General features: G+C 39.1%; 2 protein-coding genes across 29 annotated transcripts in view; one reads left to right on the plus strand and one right to left on the minus strand.

Annotated features, from left to right (window-relative positions):
- Positions 1-7,153, plus strand: part of chdh (choline dehydrogenase) — a 19,133-nt gene extending 11,980 nt beyond the window's left edge. For both annotated transcript variants that reach the window (XM_053236115.1, XM_026925241.3), the window contains 3 exons: positions 512-654; positions 2,439-2,541; positions 5,154-7,153. In XM_053236115.1, the coding sequence (XP_053092090.1) occupies positions 512-654; positions 2,439-2,541; positions 5,154-5,572 (665 nt within the window). In that variant the 3' untranslated portion in view covers positions 5,573-7,153. The remainder of the gene's footprint in view (positions 1-511; positions 655-2,438; positions 2,542-5,153) is intronic.
- cacna1db (calcium channel, voltage-dependent, L type, alpha 1D subunit, b) overlaps positions 6,930-19,764 on the minus strand; it is a 118,593-nt gene continuing 105,758 nt past the window's right edge. For all 27 annotated transcript variants that reach the window (XM_026925296.3, XM_026925295.3, XM_026925293.3 and 24 more), the window contains 8 exons: positions 19,441-19,557; positions 18,293-18,666; positions 16,645-16,671; positions 16,266-16,409; positions 15,384-15,544; positions 14,857-14,978; positions 13,325-13,633; positions 6,930-13,129 (listed from right to left, as the gene is read on the minus strand). In XM_026925296.3, the coding sequence (XP_026781097.3) occupies positions 12,842-13,129; positions 13,325-13,633; positions 14,857-14,978; positions 15,384-15,544; positions 16,266-16,409; positions 16,645-16,671; positions 18,293-18,666; positions 19,441-19,557 (1,542 nt within the window). In that variant the 3' untranslated portion in view covers positions 6,930-12,841. The remainder of the gene's footprint in view (positions 13,130-13,324; positions 13,634-14,856; positions 14,979-15,383; positions 15,545-16,265; positions 16,410-16,644; positions 16,672-18,292; positions 18,667-19,440; positions 19,558-19,764) is intronic.

A 19,764-nucleotide genomic window follows, 5' to 3' on the forward strand; every position in this document is an offset into this window, starting at 1 on the left:
TGTTGTAGTTTATCCGCCTCAAGATTCACCATGCTGTGCTTCTGAAATGCCTTTCTGCTCACCACGGTTATATTGTGGTCACTTATGTTACTGTAGCCTTCCTGTCAGCTCAAACCACTCTCATCAACAAAGGTGTTTCCATGCGTATAAGTACTGCTCACTGGATGTGTTTTGTTTTTCGCACCATTTTTCATTTCACACCCTCTAGAGACTGTTGTATGTGAAAATCCCCAGAGAATCGCAGGACTGTGCACTGTACAGAAGTGCACTAAGCTACGGAGCAAATCAGTTGTAATGACATGCTTACATAAGTAGTTTGGAAAATGCCATAACATTGAAACCATTGGGTGTTTTGTCATCTTGACGAAAAGCATGATGAAAGCAATCTTTGTCAGCTGGTGTCCGCTGGAATAAGCCTTTATAAATATTATAAGTCCTGAAGAGCCTACGCAGGTGTCATGTGGCATTATAAAATTAAGAGCTTGTCAGTTGACTCTGATCCATCTCACAGGTTATGGTGCTACAGCTCATCTGGAGAGCGGTGGTTTTATTCGCAGTCGCCCTGGCGTCACTCATCCTGACATCCAGTTCCACTTCCTGCCATCACAGGTTATCGACCATGGCCGTGTCATGCCCAAACTCGAGGCTTACCAGGTCAGCATAAAGGAATTTATCTTAGCTCTGCGGATTGTTGAAGAAATGTCGTGTTCTATTATATTCTGTCTTATGTATTCATATCAGTCAGATACCTGCATTAATCTGTACTACTTTTCTTGACATATACACATAGACTTTGCCTGTTTGATTATCTGTATTGTCTTAGTTGTGCTGTATATATTTATATGTCTACACATGAATTTTGTGTACATATAACATGATTTGCAGTGCTTGAAAACTGATGCATCTGCACGACAGGTTTTTTTTTTTCTGCTTGGAAGCTTATATTGTAATTTATGATTTGAACTGTATCATTGTTTACGACATACACTATATGGCCAAAAGTACGTAAACACCTGCCCATCACACCCATATGTGGTTCTTCCCCAAACTGTTGCCAAAAAGTTGGAAGCACAGAATTGTACAGAATGTCTTCATATACTTCGTTCCTTCACTGGAACTAAGGGGCCCAAACCTGTTCCAGCATGACAATGCCCCTCTGCACAAAGCAAGCTCCATGAAGACATGGTTTGCCAAGGTTGGAGTGGAAGAACTCAAGTGGCCTGCACAGAGCCCTGACCTCAACTCCACTGAACACCTTTGGGATGAACTGGAATGCCGACTGCACGCCAAGCTTCCTTGCCTAGCATCAGTTCCTGACCTCCCTAATGCTCCTATGGCTGAATGGGCAAAGCCCCACAGTCACAGTCCAAAATCTAGTGGAAAGCCTTCTAAGAAGAGTGGAGGTTATTATAACAGGAGAGAGGTGATTAAATCTGGAGTGGGATGTTCAAAAAGCACATATGGGTGTGATGGTAAGGTGTCCACAAACTTTTGGCCATATAGTGTAGTTTGCTACACAAAACAACACTTAATCTGCAGGGGGTTAACTGTGAGTGTCCTTTGATTGACCATTGTTGGTTCAGACTTTGGATCCAACGCAGCAATTACACTGAGCTAATTCTACAATTGGTAATTGGTGAATTGGTAAATTTCCTAATGTGGAACAAGAGCCCACACTAAAACTTTCTTAATGATGATGCTACATAACGATACCATCACACTGAGTGACCTTAGTATTATGAAGTTCTGTCTGGGTTAAGAATAAATGGCAGATAGAACTTATAATATTAAGGCCACAAGGGATTCTTTCAGTGGTTTACTGGCCTTGTTTGGTTAAATTAGTCTTGTTTGAGAAATTGCATAACTCTCAGGCTGAAAAAAACACTTTTTTAAATTATTATTTAAAGAAATCTTTTTTTTTTTATTATTGTACCAATTTTAGTGGTTTTTTAGATTTTAGATCAAATTCAGAAAAACATACTTTGTTATTTTGTATGCAAAGTGCACAAGATAGCAAATATAGTTTATGAAGATCTACAACAAGGCATTTCATATAGAAAATCATCTTCCAGACTTGGGCACAAGGAATTTATGGAAAGATTAATATCAAATTTTATGATGTTTATAAAAATCACACATGGTCCATGTCTTCCTCGCTTCAAAATATTTCCCTGGAAACCTGCTACATTATGGTTTATTTAAGAACTCATGAAATTATATGTAACACAAAGCTTTAAAAGTGATAGTCATACTACCTTTTTAATTTTTTATTGTCTCTTTTTCACTGCGTTACAGTCACAGTAATTAAAAAAATATTTATTTCTTACTGTATCAGGTTTATAACGTTTGTGTGAGCTGGATGATATTGCCCTTTTAGCTCCCTGACAAAATGAAAACGCAGGGTTTAGCAGTCTTAGCAATTTAGTTGTTTTATGCAGGTACACGTTGGACCAGTGAGGAGTACAAGTGTTGGCTGGTTAAAACTGAAGAGCAGAAATCCACTTGATCACCCTTTGATTGAACCAAAATACCTCTCAACTGGTAAGCCCACTTTAATCACTAATGGTTTATTCGACCAATGTTTATGTTGTCAGTTACCACTGAGATGCACACCATTAACTCCTGTGGATGCCTGACATGTCCTTTTTTATTATTTGTGTATACACGAAAAGAACGGAAGCAGAACCTTTATTGATGAAGGTCTAATGGCTGAATCGTAACACCCCACAAAGAGAGGCAAGCCATATGAAATCCCATTTGGAGTTTTCTAAAAGGCATGTAGGAGACTTTGAAAACATAGTTCTCTGGTCTGAGGAGACCAAAATTGGTGAAAACTCAACACTGTTCATTGTCCCCACAGTGAAGCATGATGATGGTAGCATCATGCTGAGCGATACCCAAGACCTTCTGTTTGCTTTTCTGACTAATGTCCTCCTTACCTGGTCAGAATTTCAGACAGTCTCCCCTAGGCATATTCATGGTTGTGCCATATTCTTTCCATTTTTTAAAAATGGATTTAAAGATGCTCCATAGAATGATCAACGTTTGGGATATTTATATCCAAACCCTTTCAAGTATGTTGTCTCAGATTTGTTGTGATGGCTTACTTGGTCTTCATGATGCAGTTTGTTAGGTCTGTTCTCTAACCAACTCTGGGGCCATCCAGGAAGAGATGTAGTTATACTGAGATCACATGACACTAATTTAGTTTACTTAGAGCAGGTCTCCATTCAACTCATTATGTGATGTCAACTGGCTGCACCAGAACTACAGTTGAGGCCAAAAGTTTACATACACCTAGGCTAAAGATATTCAAGCTCAAATTTTTCCCAACTCCACACATTTCATGCCATCATGCATTTCTTGTGTTAAGTGAATTAACATATCTACTTTATTTCCATAAAAACCATTTCAAAATAATAGCTAAGAGACAGATTTATTTAAGATTTTATTTGCTATATCAGATTTTCAGTGGGTCAAAAGTTTGCATACACTCTTTTTTAGTCTTTGGCATTGCCTTTAATTGTTTAAATTGAATCAAACTTTTGAGAAATCTTTCCACTAGCATCTCACAATACTTTGGTAGAATTTTTGCTGATTCCTTCTGACAGAACTGGTATAACTCAGGTCAGGTTTGTGGGCCTCCTTTCTTGAACACGCTTTTTCAGTGCAGTCCACAAATTTTCCATGGGAATCAGGTCAGGGCTTTGTGATGACCACTCCAATACTTTCACTTCGTTGTCTTTTGGCCATTTTATTACAACTTTAGAGGTATGCTTCGGATCATTGTCCTGCTGGAAGACCCAGTTGCGACCAAGTTTTAACTTTCTGGCTGATGTCGTGAGGTGTTACTTCAGTATTTCTAGATAATCCTCCTTCACCATGATGCCATCTATTTTAAAGTGCACCATTGCCTTTCAAGCAAAACACCCCTACGACATAATGCTGCCACCCTCATGCTTCACTTCTGGGATGGTGTTCTTTGGCTTAAAAGCCTCACCCTTTTTCCTCCATATTTAGCACTGATGATTATGACCAAACGGTTTAAATTTTGTTTTGGACCAGAGAATACGCCTCCAAAAGTCTAGGTCTTCATCCTGGTTATCACCTGCAACTTCATTCTGGATTTTTTATGCCAGTCTTAGAGTACATGCTTTTTCCTTGACACTCTTTCAGGCCATGGTGATGTAGGATTCTTAATGCCGGATGTACATACTGTGATATCTGATGCCTTCAACTACTTCAGCAGTTCCTTTATTGTTGTCTTGGGGTTCAGTTGAACCTTTTGGATGGAAGTTCTTTCATCCCTGGGAGTTTACTTGTGCTTCCTTCCTGAACATGGCAGTGTCTGGGTAGTCCCAAGTTTTTTTTATTTTTTTATCATTATTTTTTTTTACATTCAGTTGTTTGTATAGATGCTTGTGGTACATTTTTGTTTGCAAATTGCTCCTAATGAAGAACCGGACTTGTGAGGTCTTAGCTGAGTTGCTTGGATTTTCCCATGGTATCAAGGGCAAAAAGGCACAGACCCTTAAATACAGCCACAGGTGCTCATTACATCAATTTCTTCCATACTGTTTAAAAAGACAGTTAACTTGGTGTATGCAAACTTTTGCCCCACTGGAATTCTAATATTGTGAATTAAAGATGAAATAAATCTGTCTCTAACTGATTGTTTTAAAATGATCTGTGATGTCAACAAAGTAGATGCACTAATTGACTTGCCAAAACAAATGTAACATGGTAACATGAAATGTGTAGAAACTGAGATTGAATATCTTTAGCCGAGGTGTATGTAAACTTTGGCCTTAACTGTAATTTAGGGGTTTCACAGCAGTGGTGGTGAATATGTCTGCATTTATTTGTAAATAATTCTGCAAACTATATTGCAATATTACAGGTTGTTTTGTGTAAATTCTTGACATCCCAGTTAGGTCTCTAGTTCTATATTGTACACTACAGAATCTGGAAAAGTTCAAGGGAGGTGAAGACTTATTCAAGGCACTGTTAGTGTTCCACAGAGAAGCCAATCTTTGTAATAATGAGCAATAAAATAACTAAAAACTTGAATTGGTCAAACATAACAACAATGAACATGAAATGTGACAATTGTGTAGAAATTCTTCATGTTAGTTTTTCTCTTTTTGTCCCAGACATTGATGTTTGGGAGTTCCGGCAGTGTGTGAAGCTGTCACGTGAAATCTTTGCCCAGCCAGCCTTTGAGCCATTCCGGGGTGCTGAGCTGCAGCCTGGCATCTCTGTCCGTTCTGATGCTGAGATTGACGCTTTCGTGCGGCAGAAAGCAGACAGTGCCTATCACCCGTCCTGCACCTGCAAGATGGGCCAAGCCACGGACCCAATGGCTGTTGTGGACCACGAGACGCGTGTGCATGGCCTGCAGGGACTCAGGGTGGTGGACGCCTCAATCATGCCCAGTATAGTCAGTGGTAACCTCAATGCCCCCACCATCATGATTGCTGAGAAGGCCGCTGATGCGATCAAGGGGCTTCCCTCACTCCAAGATCAGGGTGTCCCTGTTTACCAGCCAGCCAGTCTGGAGACGCAGAGATGAGAGAGCCTGCTGGGATAAAAGGGAGGAGGATGTGGAGGAATTTATGTGAGTATATGCTAGGGGACATACCGCTGTACTGGGATGAGGGAATCTAAAATAGTCTTAACATACTGACATACTGATAGAAAGAAGTTATGTCTGGACACACACTGTCCTTTGACATGCTACATGATTTTTAAAGCAGAGAAGCCTGTTTTTAAATAACAAATTCTATATTGCTCTGATAAATTACTGTAGGCTAAGAGTGAGCCTTTTAATTCTGTTATAATAAATATTCAGTTTTTCAAACAAAATATTAATATTTGCACAGCTGCTACAGTCTTGTCATAAGGAAGTACAAAGTTGTAATCCGATACTGTGAAAGGACCCCTAGTACACCAAGTTGCTTTGGAAATGCCTTCATATTAAGTAGCATTTTGTATCAGTGAACAGTTGTACGAATTGTGCCTCAGGTCACTTTCTGACCTTTTATGCAGTACCTCAGGAACTTGAGTTCTTTCTTGATTTTTAAAAAAAATATATTAATTATATTATATTAAATATATTAAAAATATATTATAATTATATAATATTTTTTATATTTTTATATAATTATATAATAAAATATAATTATATCAAATATATTAATTATATTTTAAAATATGGATTTTTTAAATTAGTTCACTTAATTACACTATGTGATGGTTCTTAATTATTCACTATCAAGTCTCAGTGGACATTCACACCTATTAGCCTGTTTGCAGATTCCAAATCAGAGCGAATTCGACACTTATGGTTTGTTTACTATTTAGTTTGATTTGGTTTCACACTGCACATAATTAAATCAACCAAAAAGCAAAAAACTTTGGCTGAGGTCTGTGTCGGGCTGAAAACATACACGTTAAACTATTTCATTCCTTGGTCAGAAATATGCTGACCCCAGGGTTTGATTCAAATGGACTAAACACTGCATATGAAATATGCATGAATGCATACTTAATGTCTTATTGCACAAACCCATGAAGAAGCACATTGTTAACAGTGGGGATTTGGGGATCGTAAGCTGTGATATGTCTATAAAAAAAGGGAGCTGAATTTTCTTCTACAAGAATAAGCATTACTGATCTACTGTAAAAACAATTACTCATGTCTGTAATTTAACAAAAATATGTCTTAATGTCTTAAATATCAGTTGCACAACTGGAATTATGTGAGTCTATATGCATTTATACATTTCTGCATCAGTGCCTAACAAAGCATATGTAGAATCTACATTCTGGCAGTTCAGTGAAATGAAATGTGCAGGTTGGAGGCAATGCAAACTTGTTCACTAGTCTATTGGTTCATGATGTCTTGGTGACTACCATAGAACTGAATATTTTTAAACGGTTTATTTGGTTAGAAAATAATCCAGGCCAAGAACAAGAGAGAAAAGCTAATGTACAAAAACAGATTGTCCATCGATACAAAACTGGCAATTCTGGGCAATGAGCTACAGGCAGATCTCAGAATACTTCAAATAAATTGTTATTGAACAAAGGGTACGATGTCATGTACACAAAATCACTATATGAAAATAAACCATTTTAATTAAAACCTTTACACTGCCTCTTGCAAATTCTCTTTGTAACATAATTTGACACAATTCCTAATAAAATGGCTGTTCAATGCAAAAGGACTTGTGTACACTTGAATGCCCTATACCTAATTTTAAGGATTTAAAATGACATGAATGGAGCAAAGGGCAAGGAAATATATTTAAAATATAAATGACTGCATGTGAATTCTAGTGTTCCATTTGATATTTAGCTTTAAAGTTTGGTATCATTTCTATAACCTCCTGCTGTTCTACAGCAGTCCTGGCTTATTGTGTTGGCTTAAAAACAGCTAGTGTTTTCTCATCAAATGCATATTTTTGTATAGCCTGTTTGATGCATACATATCCAAATTCCAAATATGAAAATGAGATCACTGAGGACATTGCAGAGTGTGATACCAGAAATGTTTCTCAGAGCCCTTGTTGGTAAACAAGTGTTTCAAAGTGTGGTGCAAAGCAGTTTGGCTTTGTGCAGGTTTCAAGCATTCGTGCTATGCAAGTGATGAAGATGGAGTGGTTACTATGTAGAAAAATAATACAAACACAATTCATGACAGAATCAGTGAGTGTGCCATGGCAGTGAGTGACAGATGCAGTGTTCCCAGCATCTCATTCAGTTTTTTTTAAACAGAATTCATCCCTGGAGTTTTAGTTGTACACGAGATGACAAGCCTTTTCAAATGGAGCATATAAACTGACTGTGCAGTACAAAACTATGATATGTCCACACCTGGACCAACAAAGTTGTGATGTAACATGACATTTCATCAAATGGGCTTTATAAAAGATTGTCTTTGTGTACAGTAGCATGAAAAGTGCAAAAAGCAGTTTTTAGTTTCAAACATCTCTAGGCAAGAGTGAAAGTGTGAAAAAAGCTCTATGGCTCAGACAATAAGTCAGGTTTCATTTGTCAAAAGCAAACATCCTTGGAGTTTATACCCTTTAAAAATGGGTTTAAAAAACCAGAAGTACCTGTTACAGCTTTTTTACATCCTTATGGCTGGCAAAAAGATTAGGAAAAAAAAAAGATATAAGCCAAACCTGAACATGAAAATACTGGAAACTGTTTTCATAATGCTAGTTACTTATGTAACTGTGGTTTAATGAACCCCGGATAATCGTCGGGTGCAGCGAGAATCACCTGGATACGTTATTGTGCACGTGCATGCATACCGAGACCTTTTTATAAAGTCACAAAGTGGCATATGAGAGTATTTGCAATACATTTACAATAATACCACCAGCATATAGCCAGTTGTCCCTGGAAATTTCTCACTTAATTCTTGCTGTTGGCACACTGATTCAGAATAATGATGAACTCTGGCAGTTATCCATGGTTCATAGAACCATATTTGCATACATAACTAGCGTTCCCTCCATGTAACTGCCAGGAGATGTGAGAATCACCAGGATACAATGTTGCGAGGAATTGGACTCACCTTAGGACTAATATGAAAGCCCACCACAACTGCATCCCTGGAAGGATAATATTAACATTGTCGAACCTGGAGAAAGGTGGAAACAGCACAGACTACCTCGAGTAGCACTCCTCAGAATGCTGCCCAAGAGGAGGAGACAGTCCTCTTAGAGTGGCATATCATGTGGCCACTAGTGGGCTCACCACCTATTGGGCCAGTCTCTGCTTAGACAAGGGAGCCCCTCATATCTTTCCTCCGTGTCAGATGAACAGTTGGTCTGAGCATTGGATAGCTGCCATCCGGTATAAATAGTACCATAGGGTGTGTATCAGGCACAGCAAGGATTGCTTTGCAGGTTCGCCTTCTGATTGACAACACTGCCTGATATGACCTTGAGCAGGAATCCTGGATTCAACCCCAATCCCAGAGTAATCTGGTCACCAATGCATGCAAGGTGAACTAATCACCAGCACGTGCAGTTCTCCCATTTTTTGCTGCAAAAAGGCAGTGGTTGTTAGCAAAAAAAAAAAAAAAAAGGCAGAGATGCTCATTTCAGTTTGGCATCTTGCAAAGTTTCATAAGGATGGCCTTAAAGGTGAGATGGCAGCCACATACACCTTTAGCATACATGGGTTGTTCTTGCTGTGTGTAAAGAAAAGTCGGGATCCAGGCAACGCAAGGGATCCAGTCTATAGGGTTAACACCATTCACGGAAAAGCTTCTATCTAAGGGCATACACGATCTGTGTTCTAAGAAGGCAAACCTTATAAAGCACCTGTTTTCTGGGGCATGAAAATGAACATCACACAGGCTCTTAGCAGAAGAACCAATTTAGACTTCTCACACATACAATTTGTTGAAAACCACCATCCTTCTGATGAAAGAAGTAAGTTGATTAAAACTTATTGTCTGAACTGCAGGATCTACTTTTTTGGTCATGCCTCTTTCCTGAGAGAAAGAAATTCTTGGGTCAGTGCAAAAACTTTTTTGGGATCTGATATTGATGGAGCCCAATGGCTCAAAAATGTTCGGGTCAGGGGGAGTTTGCACCCCTGCGACACTGATCTGATGTGCTCTCACTGCCCAATAAGCAATGTTTCTGGCTGTAAAATGTTCCTGTCACTACCCACCCTTGTGGACTCTAGTAGGATAGGCATCTGTTTAGGGCCTATCCACCAAGATGGATGGGAGGCACTCAAACACCTGCTTGGGGCCTGAGGGCATGACCTGCATAAGGCTTGAGTAAGGCCAATGGAACCCTTGTGGGTGTTGGTATACAGAGCCAGGATGCGGTGACTGGACAGCAGTAATTCCGAAACCTGCGCTCTCCTTACCCAGGGCTACATGCTTAAAGTACAACCTGGTACACAGGATACATTTGCATGTCAAGCGAAGGACTGTGTTAACTACACTTGAAGCCGTGCATAAACCAGGTTGGCCCCATATCTTAGCCTGGATGTCCCATCTTAGGAGTCAATCAATCAGTTCCCTCACTTTCTGGATCCATTTCTGTAGATTGGAGTGATTGCACCAATCCTAACAGTAAGACAACTAATATATTTCCAGTGCATGCCACAGGTGATGCAATGTATGCCATGAGTGCACTGGCATTCAGCAGTGGGTATCTGTATGTAGTACTTTGTGCATGCATCCAGGCATCAGCAGTATGTTACAGTCCGACCTGCTTGGGATCTATTATATTTCTTAGAACGCACACAACAGTATGGGCGTGGGTGAGCTATCTGTCCAAATCCCTCTTTAAAACTCAACCAAAACTTTGCACTGTGGCATAGCGAATTTAACTGTGTTGTGCGAACGCGCGCACCGGGTCCTGCGGCTTGCCTAGCACTATCTCATCCAACTCGGGCAACTCAAAGCCACCACCAGTTTATGAGTGGCTGCCTGTTTCTGGTTCCTGCAAGCTAGCAGGGACCGACCCAGACCTATTTTCAGATGTGACTCAGCCTCGGGTTTAACATGGAGGTTCAACTGTATGGTCCAGTTAACTGCACTGTATAAGCACTGGCTTCACCATTCAGGGCATGTGAGAGTCAGAACCTGTATTTTAGATTTCCAACAGTGAGGCAGTGAGCACATAGCTGGTTCCAGTCTTGAGCTTCCAAACTATTCAGACACCAGCTGCACAAGTGTGAGTCTTGCAGCATGGCTCCTAAAGGCTAAAAAAAATGGGGGTAGTACAGCCCAAGTGAAGAGAACAAGGGTTCTGTGGCATTCTATGGGGAAAAAAGGGTGGTGGGAATGCATAAAGAAATTACACTCACCAAGGCAGAACAAAAAAGAGACTATCCCCAGCTTTAGAGGATAGAAAACCTGTATGGCTCTATATGATGTACATTTGGTCCACCATGTGTACAAGGTGAGCAGAAAGGGAAATATGGCCATATGACAGTGATATTTATTGCTAACATGTCCCTTGAATGTGCGCACACTCACAAGAAGGTGCCCAAGTGATTCTCCCTGCACCTGGCAGTTAGGAGAGGTGAAACAGAATGTGGCTTCAAATAACTGGACACATTCAATAGGTTGGCAAATAATTTAACCATAATTTACATCTATTATTTTGTTAAGAGACTTTCATTGGATTGGATGGCATTACTTGAAGGGTTGAGAACTGTTTAATTTCTCAAAATGCTATACTGTAAACAATGACTGCAAGTTATTAGATAATCCTCTGTGAAGGTTTTGAGCTGTCCAAGTGACATTTAGAACTGACAAAGAGGCAAAAAGAGCCTGTGGTTACACCGTAAGTCCAGCTGTCTAGACTTAACATTATGAGACATTAATAGACGCTGGTTAGTGTTATGCTAATAAGAACATTCTAGCTGGCCCACGCTAGCTTTAATTTATTCCTGGATTCAGTTTTGTGTGAATTATAGACCCTGTTCATCTGGACAGCCTAATCAGAAAGCAGCTTGTAAATGACAGTATGATACACTCATGCATTGTGACAGTTGTTTTGACAATCTGAAAAAGGGCAAAAACTTTCACTCCCCATCCCAATGTCTTTGGTCCCTAAGGGAACATGCTGACATTACATTAGAGCCTGACTGGTAGAGGTAGCAGAGGTGCAGTGTGGAGTTAGCAGCTCTTGGGTAGTGCAGATGTGTGTAGGTAGTACTTCACATGACTGGTCACCTGAGGAGTAGGAGTGTGTGATGAGGACAGCAGGAGCTTTCACACACATTCTTCAAAACCATGCAAAAATAAAACAGAATCTTAAAGGTATAAAGCATGAAAACATGGTGTATACTACATAAACATGTTTGTGAAAATAAATGGTATTTGAATGTCACTCAATGGTACAAAATGTCTTGTAAAGCAGCATTGGTAACGCATAAATCTATTATGTACTTATGCACACGATATGCACAGAAACGCACCTTCTAATGTGACTAACTTCCAAAATGTACCAATTATATATATATATATATATACAGTGGGACTTCTCTACTTAGTCCTAAACCGATTAAAAGAACTTTGCAGAGAAAAATGTTTTGTGCAGATTTACTCTGCCTCCAGGTTATGTGTACATGCATGCCGATTTTGAAAGGTATCATATTAGAAGGACAGAGTGGATCTTATGCATATTGTGTGCATTTTGCATTCACACTGGCTCAAACAATGGCTAGACTGAAATGTTATTCATAAATCCTTTTAGTTCTGGGTGTAATATTACTGTGTTTGTGCTAAAATATTTTTTTCTTTATTATATAACATAGTGTGTAATTACAGGGAGAAACTTGCCTAGACTTTATGCTGTGTTGTCAGATTCTCCCTTATACATGCGCAGTAAAAATGTGTTTTTCAAGTGTGATAATATTGTTACGGGGTGATATTGCTTAACAGTTTTATCTGGCTGTTTTGTTGACTCATTTTGAGTGACACTGGGAATGGACAATGAATGGCAGTGTATTGAAGCTAATTACTAGCTTTTGTATATGTGGGTAAGGCAATGGAGAGGGATATGACTGCAAAAATTTATTTTTTTTTTGGTTGATATGTAAAGAATGTGGAAAAATATTCTTGTAAAAAGCTGTTGAGAAACACACACATGCACACACACACATACATACAGTTGAGAGCTCACATTTCTTGTGTCTAATTTTTTCTGCAGCAAGCCCATGTCCCAGTTAGGTGACAGCTGTAGAATGGGATAGGATTTTGCTTGGTTGATCGGCCCAGAGAGTTGTTTGTCTCCACTCCCCTAGAAGGCACTATTTCTCCTTTCATCTGTTTGTTCATTTTTAGCAAATGCTATAAATTTGAGATGCATATAATTTCGTCTGTGAGGTCCTCCTCGTATTTACTGTTTGGCTCTGTCTCCTCATCGCTGTAGTTGTGGAGACTGTGGCCTATGATGCTCTGGGGCGTGCCAGTGCCATCTGATCCCATGCTATTGCCCAGACTTCCATTTAGCAAGTTGCTTGCTGCGCTTTCCATTTCATCAATAGTCATCTCGCATGCATCTGCGATCTCGTGTTTGGCTGCTGCCACAAAATTTGGGTCCTTTGCATATTTTCCCAGTCCCTCCGATATCAACACCTAGAGCAAAGATGACAAAAAATTATTTCAGTCAGCTGCTGTTTTACCACAATGGCTTTATGGCATAGATGATGTTTCCCTACCTTCTTGCCTAAAATGACCAGTTTAATTTAAAAAAAAAAGAGGGTTGGATGAACATAAGCATTGTATTATGCACCAAGAAACAGAAGACCAAGCAATAAAATTGACACTCACTGCCTCCACCAGACTATGAGCACTGCCTCTCTGCTGCAGATACTGACTGCTGTAGGTGGGTGGAATCTGTAAGAGGGAGGAAGTGGGTGTGACCGATTTGGGTGACCAATCATGGCCCTTCTGGGTGTACCAGGAGCTGCGGCGAGCCAATGCTGGAGTGCTGCTGGCACTGGGTGGAGCTCCATGCCAGTCCACCTGGATGAGAGGGGTGTAGGATGGGGGTGTGTCCGGGGGCGTGGACCATGAGTGGATTGAGCGTGTAGGAGATAGTCGTGCTCGGCTGGAGTCTAGGCCAGCTACAGCCATCACCTAGGCAACATGCATGGGATGGGTGATTTTCAGTAGTGGAGGTTATTATGTAATAAATAAAAAGTGTAAAAACAAAGCAGTGGTGTATGTTAACATTTCATACGGTTGTTCTGGGCACTTTTTTTCTGAGTTCCATGCAGGAGGCAGATAAACAGCATTTTTGGTTGGGATTTGCACATCCCTGATATAAAGGCTGACCCATTTTGAAGGCAGGCTAGGACTTAGTTTAGATCTATCTAAAAGGGTGTGCTATGTTATCAGCTAAAATGAGAAGCTAGCAAGAGATGCCAAGGAAACAAACAGCACATGCACAGCATGCTAGAACTGATGACGTATGTTGTGATTCCTCTTAAGACTCCCATTTGGTTAAAATGAGAAAAGTACAGGAAAACATTTTGGAAATCTGTAAAATTACATCATAATGTCATAAACGGTTAGACAATTAGTGTGAGATGAAATGCAATATCAGCATATTTACAAACAAAAATCACACAAATATTGATTTATTACTTCTTTTGGTTATACCCACAGTATCATATATTATCAGGATTTTTGTTATTTTTGTTATTGATTTTTGTTATGTTATTTTCAACTGACATCGAAGCAATAATATTGAGAAGCTAGCAAGAGATGGAAAGGAAACAAATAGCACATGCATAGCATGCTAGAAGTGATGACAGATCAGAGATTTTACAATTTGACAACATTTTACAACTTCTAGCCTGCTTGAACCCGAACGGCATTAATAATCAAAGAAAACAGGCCTACACTAGCTATAAAACGGATTCGCAAAAAGACCACAGGCTGTTTATGGGAGGAGCTGCCCAATCAGATATTCACAAAATGACCCTGTATTTGACTCAAATATTTACCATGCATCTCTGAATATCACTCAACAACCGGAGCCTAAACCAGGCTCAATCGTACATGGATGATACAAATAATGATTCAGTGATTATTCATAGAATTTTTTAGTGATTATGTTACAGTTAAATATCTGAACAGCCACCAAGCAGTAAAACCACATCCTATAGTGGGTCACATGAAGAACCGGTTTAGTTCATGACTCTGCTCGGGTTATAACTTCGAAATCCTATTTTGTAAATTTAAAAAATAAATAAATAAATAAATAAATCTGGCCTCCATGGTTTACTACAGGATAGAAGCTGCTTTGCAGTATCAACTGGGCTCTCTCTCTCTGTGTGTGTGTTGAGTGAGGTTACCTGATGCTGCATTAGTTGCAGAGGTAGAGCAGTGTGCTGATGAAAGGAAGGAGAATGAGGAGTCTCATCCTGGCTTCTTTGTCTGCACAGACACTCAAAGTTGAAGGAAGGTCTATGAGGAGCTGTGTGGTAACATAGGCAGAGAAAAATCACAAAGCACATTTAATCTTTTTAACAATACTTTCACAAACACTCATCAAATAGAATAAGGTTAATCCATTCAGAGTTTTTCACACCTTAAAAATGGCCTGAAGAGAAAAAGGTTGTAAGGTAGTAATACATTTTATTAATTTATCCATCCAGATTATTATGCAGTATACAGTTTAAATATATTATATACAGTTTAGTATATATAAATCTATATTTTTTGCTTATTAGGTGCTGTGTAGCAGATAAAAATTTTCCCTCGGTTCCATTTCAGTGATGATGAAACACAGAGGAAACCACTAAACCTACACTGATGTAACTGGAGATTGTCTTCATGTAAACAGATCAAATCTTTGTGCAGACTTTAGATATAATCTCACCCTGAGGTGTTGAGGGCAGAAGCCTTCTCATTGGCGATTTCCTAAGTTCCTGGCAAATGGGCTGCTCATCATCGTCATAGAAACACTCAGGGTCTTGGTTCTCATGAGGTGGGTTTGACTCCAAACTGCTCACTGTGTCCTGATACTCTCTGTATGACTTCCTGGAGCCAGGGAAGTAAGAAGAAGCATAAAGACAATGAGCAAATGTATGACTTGGTTAATAAATAAAAGTATTATACAGACTGATTCAAATGCTTTCGTAATACTTGGTATTAGGGCTGTGTGATATGGCGATACATATCATAGGATGGTAGAAAAATGTCCATTGATAGATATTTTCCTATATCTTTTATATTGTCAATGTCACAAAAGCTACTTTTTCGGCAGCTGATTTAACTCTCCGCAACAATCCGACACAGAACAGGCATCACCCAAACTAAAAGATGAGGAATTGTACATAAAAACAAAGGTACTTCTGTCATTCGGAGTCCTGAAACTTGAAGTTGAATGTGTTTTAATATTTACTTTTTATATTTTGTATTCATATTGTTCCCATTTTGACAGTTATCTTTTTCTTCTTCTCATTTGTGATAGTTTTGTTCAGGGTCACAGGAAAAAAGAAAAAGTGCCTTTCACTGGTGTTTAATTCACAGAATTATCAAAAAGCAGTCACGAATGCATAGTTATTTTGTATAGATAATTTTTTTCATTGATTTTACAGAAAGCATAATATGTCATGATATATATTGTTTCAAGATATGAAATTATCCATATCGTGATATAAGATTTTGTCCAGCCCTACTTGGTATGACCATGCCAGTAAAGCTGCTGTGATTTGAATGCGAGCGACTGCAGCAACAGGGTAACATGTCACGGAGATACCTGTCTCCAGCCAGCATGAGGTCCTCCTCCTGAAACTCCTCCCCACTGTAATACTCCACTGAAGCTCTGTCATCGTCGCTGACATCACCGTGGAGGGAGGCTTGTCGGCAGATGGTGGGGTAAAAACCAGCTGTTGAGTCTGACCTGGAAGTGATTGGATAAATGAAGCTATGAAACCTATGAAATTCATTTCTTTATTTATATAGATTGCACATATACTAAAATTAGCAGATCGTTTGCTAATCTGTCAAATTTGTGAAAATATTAGGATGATTTTATTTACATAATAATAAATGTAAGTTTAAGTTTAAGCCACTTTATGCCATGTAAACTAATGGATGAACAGGTTTATATAGGCATTACAACAGCATACAAGTACCTAATATAGGTCTCATAGTATCGTGGTCTGTCCCGTCAGGCAGGCAGAGAAATGGGCAAATGTGTGCATACATAGACGGACGGATGGATGGACGGACAACCATAAAAGATAAAATAGAAAACAGTAAAATAGTGATCAGATGAGGAAATATTTCTAAACAAACAATTTCTTTTAGCAAAACCTGACTCAGGTTCAGTGTATTAAAATTGAGCAGCAATGACAAGTAGCAGCACCACACATTCATTTATAGGAACAGGATTCAGAAAGGATCAGGTTGATCAGTGTGCCATACAGAATTACTGGCACCCTTCGTAAAAATGACCAAAAATGATCTACCATTTGCTCTGATGTCTTGTTTCTCTGGGATATATAAAAAAATATATAAAAAAATATAAAGGCAGCACATGTGAAAAAAAGACCATTTGCCATCTGTAACCATGGTAAAAACGAAATTAAAAAAGAAAAAAGAAAAAAGAAATTTCAAAACAAAGACCTGCACAAATCAAGTAACGGATATAAAAATACACAAATTGTTAAAAATTTCAATAAGCACAATTAGGGCCATAACGAATGTCTAAAAACTGGAATTGGACCTAAGCACACTGTTCCCTGACACAGTGTGAAGCACGGTGAAGCAGGAAAAAAAAACAACCTAAATATCACTTGTTGTAGAATTGCACAGTTTAGTTGATTTTTGTGGTTGTTAAGTTTCAAAATCAACTGTTAAATATCACTTTCATTATAATAAGCAGTTTGGACGCTTTGCAAGAAAGAAGCCCTTCCTGACAGAATCTGTCAAAATGCTCTGCTGTGGTCAGATTAGAGCAAAATCAAACTTTTTTGGTCACCATCAGCATGTTTGGCAACAAAAGGGGACCGCGTTCAAGGAAAAGAAGCATTCTGCATGCGGAAGGGGAAGCAAGTTCAAAAGCTCAAGATTGCTGGCTTGCCTTTTCCACACAGCTTACTACATATGGACTCTGCAGGTAACGTAACCGGAAAACCAGAAACAAGCATTTGAAAAAAGTACTCTACTGGAGAAAGTGTTCTCCTGGCTACGTACATATGGTATGTTACATATACAATACATGGGCCTAAAATCATTTTGAAAATAATGTGCACTCTTGGTGTCACAGCAGGAGACCAATAATTTTCTGCACACATTAGCCAAATGCCTATGAAGAGTCCAGTTCCTCAGGTTACATATACAGAGCTGTCAAACATCTATGTTTCATTTGCCTGTTGTTGCCTTTAACCATGTCCTGTTTCCGTGGGGCAGAATTATGAGGCTGGACACGTGCAAAATAACACTGGAAAAACCAGATCTTTCAGCACAAAAAAGAGATAAAGATAAATATTTAACATCTGTCTTTAGTCTAATAATTTCATAATTAGCAAAACATGATCCACATATGAACATGAACATGGATTCAGGTCAGTACTTCGGTCAGGTTGAGGAGATCAGCACACAGTGCTCTGTAATAGTGGCGCTATGCATCAGTGACACATTGTCCTTAAACTTCAGCCGGCAGGATATACATATTTGGAAAGAATGTAACTGTAGAAAAGCTAATCCTGAATATACACTCTACACTCCAATATGCATTACATTTCGTGTCAAACAAATCTCAACCTAAAGTGTGCTCACCTCTTAAAATGAGACTTTCGCTGTGATTCTGAATCACTCCTGAGGTTGAGGTAGGAACCCAGGGAAGACACCCGGCTTCTGGTGGGCCGATCTGTGTGAGGGCGGTACTGCCCTCCGTTGGTCAGGACAGGCATGCATGGCACATTGGCATTGTTGAGGTTGGAGTTCGAGGACTTAGGGGACTTGAAGTACAAGTTGGGGTTTGAATACGGACGATTTTGGGCGTAAAGGGGCTGTGGAGGAGGCTCAACTTGCACGTAGAAGGGAAGGGGTGGAACGTGGAGGGGTCTCTGGGTGACGTTAGTGGAGGTGGACGAGCCTCTGTGATCCCCGTTGACATGATTGACATGGTTTCCAAAGAGGCCACCATTTCTCTGGGAGAGACAGTGTAAAGATATACTATGATGTTACACATGATAAATAGTTAGACAGTTAATATTAGATATGTAAAGAAAGACCTATACGAACATCATGGAACTGTATTTCTATATTGTTTGATGAACTGCTGAAGACTGCTAAATCCAAACCTTGCAAGAATCTCCTATTAAAAATTAATACAGCATTTTCCTCTGACCCAAAAATGTAATGTGTATATGTAGATGGATACTGTCATATAATGAAAGGTGTTGCACTGGGTTTGATAGTTATTACCACTTCTTAGAGCATCTTTATAACCTCATTTTAACCAGCTTCAAGGATTTGCACTCTACTCATAACACATTTTTAATGAATCATCCGTTATATTCTTAATTCTGTTGTTTGGTTCTTGAACCAATTTTATCCCCTCAAACATAAGATAAAATGACATATCTACAATTAAAATTTTATTTGTTTTATCTTTAAAATCTATTGTAAAAACTATTATGGAATGTGATTGAATATTTAAAATTTATGAAAAGTACAACCTCCTGGATCATTAGGCTAATTATGTATAAGATCACATTTACTATTCAGCATGTTAGGTAAAAATCTCTCGTTCAACAGTTCAGGCACAGCATGAAGAAATGAATGGAGTAATTGTCTCCATTTCTTTCACAGTTTTCATAGTTCAGTGAAAACAGACAGTATAAGAAATTCAGCGTAATCAAAACCACAGGATCTGCAACACCATTTTTAGAAATACTGATGACTGAAAAACTCATTTTTACCCGATATATGTCTTCTTCTTCATCAGGGTTAAAGTCTACCAGGTCTTCATCTTGTAGGTCACATGATATGGCTCTGCGAATCTCAGGGCCTATGTCATGCAGTGTCCGGAGACCAGCCTACCATGAGAAAGATATATGAAATCACACACACACACACACACGTATGGAATTCTATCTGTTTGGGGTATATTCACTGACATTTGTTAATGCTATGCCTATACCCACACCTACCCTAGCAAAAGTCTTTTGGCTCTGTTAGTTTTTAAAATAAATGCTACAGTTTTTATTAAAAGAATTCCTCACAGGGACGAGCCAAATGGCTCC

Source organism: Pangasianodon hypophthalmus, chromosome 8, assembly GCF_027358585.1.
Source record: "Pangasianodon hypophthalmus isolate fPanHyp1 chromosome 8, fPanHyp1.pri, whole genome shotgun sequence".
NCBI lineage: Eukaryota > Metazoa > Chordata > Actinopteri > Siluriformes > Pangasiidae > Pangasianodon > Pangasianodon hypophthalmus.